This window comes from Buceros rhinoceros, unplaced genomic scaffold (assembly GCF_000710305.1).
Source record: "Buceros rhinoceros silvestris isolate BGI_N320 unplaced genomic scaffold, ASM71030v1 scaffold13944, whole genome shotgun sequence".
In the NCBI taxonomy this organism is placed as follows: domain Eukaryota; kingdom Metazoa; phylum Chordata; class Aves; order Bucerotiformes; family Bucerotidae; genus Buceros; species Buceros rhinoceros.
The window spans coordinates 6,799-16,851 of record NW_010408896.1 but is presented as its reverse complement, the minus strand read 5'-3'; the positions used below and the strand labels follow the sequence as shown (position 1 = coordinate 16,851).

At 48.6% G+C, this 10,053-nt stretch overlaps 1 protein-coding gene across 1 annotated transcript in view; it reads left to right on the top strand.

Annotated features, from left to right (window-relative positions):
• Positions 1–6,594, top strand: part of LOC104492468 (UPF0668 protein C10orf76 homolog) — a 34,526-nt gene extending 27,932 nt beyond the window's left edge. Inside the window, exons 4-5 of the mRNA XM_010135034.1 lie at positions 474–590; positions 6,502–6,594. Of these exons, the coding sequence (XP_010133336.1) occupies positions 474–590; positions 6,502–6,594 (210 nt within the window). The remainder of the gene's footprint in view (positions 1–473; positions 591–6,501) is intronic.
• The last annotated feature ends 3,459 nt before the right edge of the window (positions 6,595–10,053 follow it).

The window sequence follows — 10,053 nt, the reverse complement described above, 5'->3', positions numbered from 1 at the left end:
TTCAGCAGATTGTGAATGGTGATTAGCAAGCCAGGAGGGGTGTGCTGGCAAAACTGGAGTGTCCAGCACCGGAGTGTCCATGGGGTCAGGCAAGTCTGTGTTTGCATAGTGCCTGTTCTGTTAATTTGGGTGTACACGTGGTAATTAGCTGCTTAATTTAATGAGATCATGTCTGCTGCTTCTGGTGGCATAATGGCATTTGGAAAACTGCTGCTGCTGTCATAGCTGTAGCTCATCATAAAAGCTCATAGATATAGTTCTCATGAATGGAAAAAATTCTGTAAATTTGAAGGCTGTTCCTCATTGGCATTAGTGCCCACCTCCAGGTTGTTAGCCCTGAGCCAAATATTGGCTGTAAGAGCCACGTGTGTTGCAAAAACAGGTGCCAGAGCTGTAATCTATCATCCTTGCTCCTCTGTGCTGTGGTATCTATGGATGCTGACTCCTCTGCTGTATTTGGCTGTCTCTGGCAGGTTTTGGAAGTGGTACGGTCCAACTACGACACGCTGACCCTGAAACTGCAGGACGGGCTGGACCAGTATGAGCGCTACTCAGAGCAGCACAAAGAGGCTGCCTTCTTCAAAGAGCTGGTAAGCTGCCTTGATTCTGCAGGATCAACAACCCTTTTCCAAAGCCTTTGTTTACAGCCTGGGCAGTGGCATTTGGGGTGCAGCTGAGCACCCTGTCACTCCATGGGGCTGCCTCCAAAGATGGGGCAGGTGTAGGATATGAGCAGACACTGCATGTCTCAATGGATCTGAAGGGTCCCTGGAGCTCCCTGCCCTGCAATACATGGCTGGGGAGGAATCACCAGACTGATCAGGCCAGCAGCTGTCAGTCAGCCTCCATTCCGTCTGCCAGGGGGACCCGCTGTGCTTTGTGGTGGTAAATTTGTGCAGTGGAGAAACTGACTGCTCCCACCTTGGGTTTGTCACACAGAGCAACATAGCCTTCTTGGTGTTGTTAAGGGGACCACAAAGCATGAGACAGAGCAGAATATGTGATGCTGGTGAAACACATGCCTGTTGGTGGCTTTTCTCCATCAGTCACAAAATAGGGTTCCCAAGCAAAGACAGCAAAGGCATTCCCTAGAAAAGTCTCCCTCTACCAGAGGAGCAGACTAACAAAAATAACACAGCAAAGACAAAACTGAGTGCAAGTAACGTGGGTCGGTAGCTACATTCTTCAGCAAGCCAGCTTGCTCAGCCTGCTCCAGAGAGTCCTGATGCAATGTTTTCTTGTTCGATGGCCGTTTCGCCCAGGAGGCAGAGTTTTTGTAGTGGCTGGTATCTGAGGGGAGCCTGTTTTTCCTGACTTTTGAACCATTAGAGCTTCAGTGAAGGGAGAGATCTCTCACTCTGGCAGCTTTCTCCACCAGTTTGAGAGCTGATTCTCTCCCAGCTCTGTCCTTGATGATCGATGAGTAATTGATGCCTGCCCACTCTGTCACGAGTCTGCATGAGTTTGGGAATGTCATGCCTCCCTGTCTGCTCTGCTCCAGAGCAAGCACACCTGAACTGGTTTTGCTTCCTTCTACAAATGCTTTTTAACGGTTTTGGGTCACTCCAGCAATACAATATAGGGGCAAAAACACTTGCAGCCATTTTTATGCCATTTTTGTGTGCTCTTTTGAGCCTGTTTTTATCTCTCTGGCCTGCTGTTTGGTCATGTCTGAAATAAATGCAAAGAAATTTGTCCATAGCCTTCTTGTGACATGGGCTTTTCCTATTACCCTGGAAATAAAGCGCATTCATGTTTCTGTTGTCATCTGTTCTGTCCCAAGGGTTCCTGCCCTCCTCAGCCGGCATCTCCTTCCCCAGCCTCTTGGCCACGTGACTGCTCTGCTTCCTGCGTGCCCCACTTTCCACTTGGCCTGGCAGAAGCTCAGGCTGATCATGCCAATTGATTAAAATGACATTCTCAGTCCTAAGATCATTACAGCTACAAAATACTTCAGCTAAAATAATTTTCTTCCTAGCCTGTTTTTTTTCCTCAAAATTGCAATGTTGTATCATTTAAGAATCTGTTTAGCATAACCAGCCCCTCCTCAACTCCCTTCTGAAAATTGCTCATCCAGGTGCCCCTGGGACCCTCTTCTCAAGAGCATATGAAAGTCCAAATAATTACTGTCTAAATGTGCTGATTTGACCCAGTTGTGAATCTGTTTAATCCACGTTTCTCTAGATGCCCTGAGAATTGGGACCCTATTAAATGTTCTTTACTCACAGCTACAGAAAATCCCCTGCATTCCATTAAGCCATTCCCTCAACACAGCGGGAAATCAACCTGATAGGTTATGATTTGTCTTCAGTAAACCCGGCTGGCTTCCCGTCCTTTACGCAGTTTTTTCCTCTAGGTGCACAGTAACTGATGGCTTTATTAATTGTTCAAACAACTCCTGGAAAAGGCCCTAGTCTGCCCTGTCCCCCACATAGCGTCTTCTAAGTCGGGTACTTGACTTCCTTTTCATGAGGCTTCCGAGTCTTTGTCTTCGGTTGCTGGTCTGGTGTTGGTTAATGTTCCCCTGCCTAGTGCACTGTGTTTAACTGCTGGGGTTTGCAGGATTTCCTGGAGAAGAGAGAGTGAAGTTGCTGCAGTTTTCTTCCAGGGCTCTGACAAAGAAGCAGGGCTGGTGGTGAACTACAAGTTTCCAGTTTGGTTTCCAAATCCATGCTGGTCCCATCAGGTCTTCCTGAACAAGATCTGTTTGCAAATAAGTCTTTCCAGATTCCCCCTGGTTTTCTTACCTCTGTCTGTGTGTTTTCATTAAAGCAAATCCTTCTTGGTGGGGAATGACACGCAGGAGCCATTTTCTTTTTTGGCTGCCTTTTCATCTCTCTGTGCTCCCGTTAAGTGGGTAAGCAGAAACTTCCCCAAGCCATTCTCTTGGCTCCTTTATGCTTAGAAATCTTGTTCTCGCTCCTGTGACATGCTTTGCTAATGCAGTGCTTCACTTCCCTGGCTTTGCCTCAGTGCTGCTCGCTCTTGTTAATCCCAAAGAAAAATCTGCTTTCTTCTCCTATTGCCTTTTCAAAGAAGCTTTCAAAGGCCTGTGATATTGCAGCCACGTTGTGGTGGAAGGTGGTGTTCAGTGTTTTATCAACTGGGTTTTCTGGCCTGTTGTGCTGCCTTTGAGGGGCTAAAGGAAGGAAGTTAGGAAGTTTTCTAACACTCTATTTCTTTTCCTTTGAACCCTCGGGGATGTCGTTTGAGATGTGTGCTGCTTTGATGGAATGAATGGTTTGCATGTGAGCTTTTGGACCTCTCATTGCAGCTGGAGGAATGTGTGGAAAGAGATTCAGCATTTTTCCAAAAGATTCACTGTCTTTGCAGTTGGATAGGTTTCAGCAGAGTCTCAAAGTAGTCTGATTAGGGATTGATTTCTGCAGGGGAAATTACACTAATTTGACTTCTAATTAGATGTAGTAGTGCGTGTAAACCTTCCTCCCATTGTACAAATTTCTTAAGAGCGGCGTGTTGATTGGAAACAGGTTTAATTGATGGGACGCTGTGAAAATAGGAGTGTCTGTACAGTGTTACACGCGTCTAGCTGTAATGACACAAAACTAGAACTGAATGATGGTGTCCTTACATGGTTAATGCCACCACTTCATCTGTTCTTCCATTTGCTCACTGTTCTCCAGGTGATGTCAGCATTTCATGTGTTTCCCATTTCTTCAGAGTCTGTGAGTTAAATGTGATCCAAGCTGCTAATAGGGAGAAAACAATTTTAAAAGCTCTTCTGGCCCTAGTGTGCTCCAGCATGCTCCATACAGAAGCAAGAGAGGACACGTGCTGTGCTTCTGCTTCCTTGCAGAATGACTGTTAAAGCTCTGAGCTCACTTTCTGAGGCTGGTTTTGGCCCCTTGTATAAGCCACTCTAAAGGGTTCCGGTAGTTTCCAGGCTGGCAGCCAGACCTGGGCTGCCCACTGCACCATGGGCTGGGAGGAGTCCTGGGGTCTAGCCTCATGGATGGAGCAGGTCAGCCAGGCTGCAGGAAGCTTCTGAAGTTTATCCTTGTAACAGACTAACACCTCCCTGTGTCACTGTCTGGTCTTCCTGCTCCAAAAGGCAGATGAGCTCTGGCTCCCTGTGCTGAGCCTTGGCACCTGAGATCATAACTTGATTTAACTCTAATTTGAGCTATTCTTACCTTTTAAACTGGTCGTCTCAGAGCTGCCTGCTTTCTCACAGCAGCGAAAATGTGGGCAGAGATTTGTAGAAACATCAGAGTCATATTGTATGTTGTTATCATGCCCACTCCTCTCCTCAACTTGTGTTAAAGGACATCTGAGTCCACCTAGACCCCTCTTGACCAAAGTTTGTGTCTAAGCTCCTCTTGAAACCGGAAGCTGTCTTTAAGTGAAAATAGCTCCCCAAAGGCCCCAGGTGATCTATTGCATTGCTTCACAACTCATAGGTTTGAAAGCATTTCCTCTTTCCCAGTACATATCTTCTTTGTCTTAATTTAAGCTTGAGTATTTCTTGCCCCATCCCTGGGGATCCGGAGAAATGTTACTCACTGTTCTCTTTCTGACCTCTTTTTGCATACTGGAGAGTGTTTGCTCTATACCTCCTAAACCTTCCCTTTGCAAACTAAACAGCTTAATTTCTTGTGCTCTACCCCAGAGCTACAATTTCTGCTATGCCCTGTGTTCTCATTGTGTGCCACTCCAGCCTCCCTTTCTGGGCTCGTAGAGGCTGCTGCTGCTGCATTCTCCTTGGAGACCTTCAAGTGTATACAAGTTGGGCACCTTCTACTGCTGGTCCCTGGCAGCAGTTCGCGAGGCCAGGAGCTCATTGCTTGTTCTTTCTGTTGCTGGGACCCTTAGAAATGCTTCTAGTCAGAACAAGCATGCTGGCTTACACTATATGTAGCATCTGCCCCTTCTCTGCAGGCAGTCACATTCCCCAGGGCAGAAGACTATCTGCATCTGTAAAGCCATGTGGTTCCCCTCTCATCAGAACTGGATCACTGAAGTGGGGAGCACTTGGTAGTTCTGGGACTTAAGTTTGTCAGTGGGGCTTCTGTCTGCTGGCAGGGGGACAGCCCAGTGCAAACCAGTGCTCTGGAGACCACTTGCAGTGGTGCTTAACACAGGCCTAGATAACCTGTGGCTATCTTACAGACATGATCCCAAACTATTTTGCTATGGAATAAGTCAAAAGACACCGAGACTACAGAAGTGAGGGGGTGCTCCAAGGGAACAAAGACACATGGTATCTCTGCCAAGCATCCTGATCAAGGAGAGTTTGTGATTTCTGCAGATGCCATAAAACTTAAAATACTCTGTCTTTAAGTGTAAATGTCTTTACTAGCTTGCTCGGGTTGTTGGAGTCTGTGTGATGAGCTCATTGGGGTTCATTTCACAGCTTTCCCTGTTACCCTTCCATGTGTTGATTTGCTTACACATTCTGCCTTCTGGGGAGCTTTCTACCCTTCCACTCTTTTTTTTTCTCACCAGGAGAGCAAGAGCTAACTTGCTCTTCCAGCTCCCAGTGTTGGATTCCTCATTCTGCTTCTATATAATTCATTGCCCGATGCTTTTAAAAAGCACAAACCACTAACCAGGTCAGCAACAACATTATTATCACAGGCTCCGAGTCTCTGGGAACTGTAATCCTGTTGTTTGGATGAGCTTGTGTCAGTTTTGCTTTCTGTCACTGCTGCAGTTGCTGACACAGATGATGTTTGACTTTGTTTTTCTTATTGCCAAGTGCGGATGAGACTGAGCTCAGTCTGGGGCCTGTGTGTTTGGCCAACAAGTCTGCAGGCATGAAGGGGGAAGGGAAGCTGCTGCGCAACGGGGCTGCCCAGCTCTTCTTCGCAGACTCTGCAGGTGACCAGAAGTCTGGGCATTATTGAGGGATAAAGGTGTGACTTCTTCAGAGATAGCTAGCGAGCCAGCTTCAGGTGTAAGGCACTCGGCACAGAATACGCACGGCTGCCTCTGCACCCAGGGTTTTCTGCCAGCTTGGGTGATAATTTGTGTTTACAGTGCAGTAGCATGGCCTCTGTCCTTTCCTTCACTCCGTATCTTTGGCTTTGCAGGTTCTGGAGCAGGACAGAGGCCATGGCACTGCGTTCATCCAGGAGAATGCTGGGTGGCACTCCAGTGGGCACGGGTAGAAAATGCCCTTCCAGCTGCAACCTGGAAGTGCTCACTTTCCCCATCACTTCACCCCAGAACAGGAAACACATCACAGCTCATGCTGGCAAACAGAATATGTGCTCCCATCCCTGTCTTGTTTAGAATTTACTCTCCTTGCTGGGATGTCGCTATAGACATTCCTATTATTCCAGGAAGCACCTAATCCTCAGGGATTTCTTGCTAAGATGGAGTCTTAGTGAGAGCTGGCTGCAGCAAGTTCTCTGGGTCTGTAACAGCATGCAAAACCGCTTCATGCTGAACCCAGAGGTCAGCAGTATCAAAGCTTCTGTGCTCATGGGGAACCAGGAAGAGCCCCTTGGTTAAAACATGTTGTTTTGTCTCTGTCAGGTTCGGTCCATCAGCATCAATGTGAGGAAGAACCTTGCTTTCAACACGCTTAGCCAGGAACTGCTGCTGAAGGAATTCTCTACGATCTCTTGAAGCGGGGATGCTGCCACTGCGCAGGGCTGACCAGAGACGGGCCTGTCTGGGCAGAGACACTGCAGACCTGCAGCCGGTCGCCTCTTGCCTTCCACCTGCAGAAGGGACTGTGTTTCTTTTAGGGAAGAGCCTTGCTGCTGTGTGTTTGATCCCAAAGACGTGTTTCAACAGGACTGGGGCTGAGGAGAGGTGACGGCGTGTTGAGGAGGAAGCAATTCTGTAAGGTGCCATGGGGGTGGGCAGCCGTTTCTGTGACATAGCAATGGGAGATTCCCTCTGCAGCCTCAGGGAAGATGCACTGGCAATCTTTGTAGCAGAGCTGGGGAGAGCTCACAACTGAAATAATAAAACCAGTCGAGCTGTGTGAGACTCTTCTGGGTTGAGATCGCTTGCCTGCTCTACGGGGAAAGCTCTCTTATCCCAGGTGAGGGCTGTTCTTTTCTGTCAGCCTGGATCAACCTGCCCTCCTGCAGTACAGGAATAGCTCTGGAGATTAAAACAGTTTCCTGAAGGAGCAGGTCCTGCTCACTGCTGGCTCCTGACGTCAGAAAGCGTCACTTGAACCAAGCCATCATGTTACTGGAGAAGGAAAAATTTGCTTCCAAGGCTGTTGGGGGTCCAGTCTGAGCCAGTATGCAAGAATATGGGTCACTTTGCAACTAGAGACCAGCTCTGTTTGGTGTCACCATTGCTTCCGCTAGCCCAGCTCATCTCTGCTGTTTATGAGATTGAGGGACATTTTTAGATACTCAATTTTCATGGGGCAGAGGACAGGCTGACTCCCTCTCCCCGCTCCCCTTATTGCCCATCAGAGACTGCATTGTGACAATCCTCTTCCTCCTCACAGGAATGTCTGCCTTGCACATGTTTGCAAGTGCCTGGTGACCTTCACGAACTCAGAAGGCCCCGGTTGGTCCCTTGTGTGTAGCTCGCAACTAAACTGCAGCTGGATAAGTAGTAACTTCACTTTCTTGCTTGCCCTCCCATCTTCACCAAGTGACTAGCAGTAACTGTCTGCTGAGACTTTCCTAAGGAAGAGCTCCAGGATGATGCTTCAGGGCACAGACAGACCTCTCTGCTCCAGAGCCTGTGTTTCAGAGGTGTCTAGGTCTGGTGGAGCCTGTTTCGGGTGCTGTGTCAGGCTGCCAACTCAGGAATACGCAGCATAAACTCTCGTTCCCTGTTTGTGCATTTTCAGCTCCCTGCAATGGTGTTAGGATCTGCCCTGACTTGGTGGACTGAAGCAGAGAAGTTATTTACACGCAGCATAAACTCTCGTTCCCTGTTTGTGCATTTTCAGCTCCCTGCAATGGTGTTAGGATCTGCCCTGACTTGGTGGACTGAAGCAGAGAAGTTATTTACATCCCAGATCAGCTTTTTTTTTTCCCCCTAGAAAACAACATTTTTTTTTTTAAAAGAAGTGCCTAGTCCTGCTCTTAGCCTCGTAGGTTAGAGTAATGTTGAGTGATGTGGATGTCGTGCTCATTTACTACCTTTTTAGGCAAGGTTTATTCATGCTAACGTGTGTTAATTGTGTTAATGTTTCATCTTTACCTGCCATGAGCATGGGACGCTGAAAGCTGTGTCCTTGGCCACCCACTGGGCACAGCGCCCAGGGAAGACTGTCTGTTTTCCTTGGGAGTACTGGATTCTCCCAGCAGAGAGCTCTCAGTGAGGAATTGTCTGGCTTTTACCAGCTAAGCCAGACACCTATTTGCTTTCCCCCCATGCAACTGTGTGGAAATGCATGGAGGGACAGTGCGTGGGAGAGCAAGCAGGATCCATAACATCACTCTGCTTGAGGACAGGCCAGGGCCTGTAGAAGGAGGCAGTTTCTCCAGTGAAAAATGAGTAACGATGGTTTGTGGCACATGGTACTTGCCTGTATGTGTGGGGACCTCTTGCTAAACCATCTGAGGGTGAAGCTTCTTCTAAAAGGGATTTGAGTTGCTTCCTTGAGGTGCAGCCCCAGCAGCGATGCTGTTGGAGCACAGAGTCACCCAGCTGTCCTCTTGTCTCCTTTTCTCTGATCCTGCTTAGGCTGAGACTAGACAGATAGGTGAGAGGGTTGGGCATGAGTCTGCCTCAGCAGCCTCTGGGATTTAGGGACTTTCAGCTTTTCACTCGGGGCTCAGCTATCAAAGGTCTTGTCAACCCAGGGCACTTCCTTGCTGGGATGAACTGAGAAGCTCTGGCTGTGACTGGGAGCAGCTCCTGAGGTCAGCCCACTTCAAAGGCTGAGCTGGGGTCCACTGTGACACACGTCCTCTTGTCACGCTGTCACCAACCCAAGCACTGTAAATGGATGTACGTACAACCCTAGAGCTCAATAAACAGCAGAGCCCCGCCTGTGCAAAGTGTGCCATGTTTGTCCTTCACAGAGGGGAGAGGGGGGTTGCTGTGGGGTGGCCCTGCCACCTTTTGGTGCCACGTTGTCTACAGCAGGGCTGCTCTTGCCTGTGCAGAGGATGGTCATAGTGTGGCTCAGCAATGCCTCCTCCTTGGTCATGGCTGCAGGTACCAGCGGCTCCGCCTCTCGTGTGCCTCTGGCACTGCCAGTGAGGAAAACACGAGCAATGCTGAGAGTCCGTGAGTGAGGGCTGCAGACACCTACCCCTACACAGCTCTCTGCTGCTGGTGATGGCAAACTCCTCCCCACAGATTCTGCTGTAGGTTTACCTCTTTGGTTAGACATGCTACTACTGTGTGCATTTTGAGGCCAGCTTGAACCGAGTGGAAAGTCCTTTAATGTTCAGCTTCAGGATATAGCTGATGGCCCCAAACTTTCCCATATTTGATCTGAGCAGTTGAGTGTATTTTATTATATCTAATTCATAACCCAGTCTATTATTGGAAGAGCTGGTTTTGAGGCTTGGGGAATGTGGGGAGAAATCAGATTGCTGCCTTTAAATTAGGCAGCTGCTGCAGGCAGACAAATATTTTACAAAATAATGACCAAATTCTGAAGGGGAAAAATTAAGTTTGAGCTAAACTTTGGAGGGAGTTATTAAAAATTGATTTGTAAGTGCCACTGTGGTTGTTGGTATCTTCTTCCCTAGCTCTCAGGTCCCATTTTTCATGCAGGCTAGAGAGAGAGGCAGCTCCTCAGGAGTTGAGTTTCCCCTGCCCGAGCTTGCAGGTTGTCAGAGGAGGCACCATGCCTTGGGCACAGGGTACTCATGGGAGGCTGGTGGGGAGGGAGCTGCGTGGGAAGGTTTGGCTGCTCCTTGGGGATGCCAGGAGCAGGTAGCACCAGATTACTGAGTCTCATACAACATGGCCAGAGAGTAAGGTGCACCTCACATCTGCTCTGTTTGGTTTGTGCGCCTCTTTGTCCTGTTTCTTGTCATGTCCGTTACCTGCTGTGATCCTGTCTGTGTGGCGTGGGGGCCGTATCTCTGGAGGACTGAGCTGTCCTCCACGTGACCCTGTCCTGGTGCCTGCTGAGGCGCTTTTCTC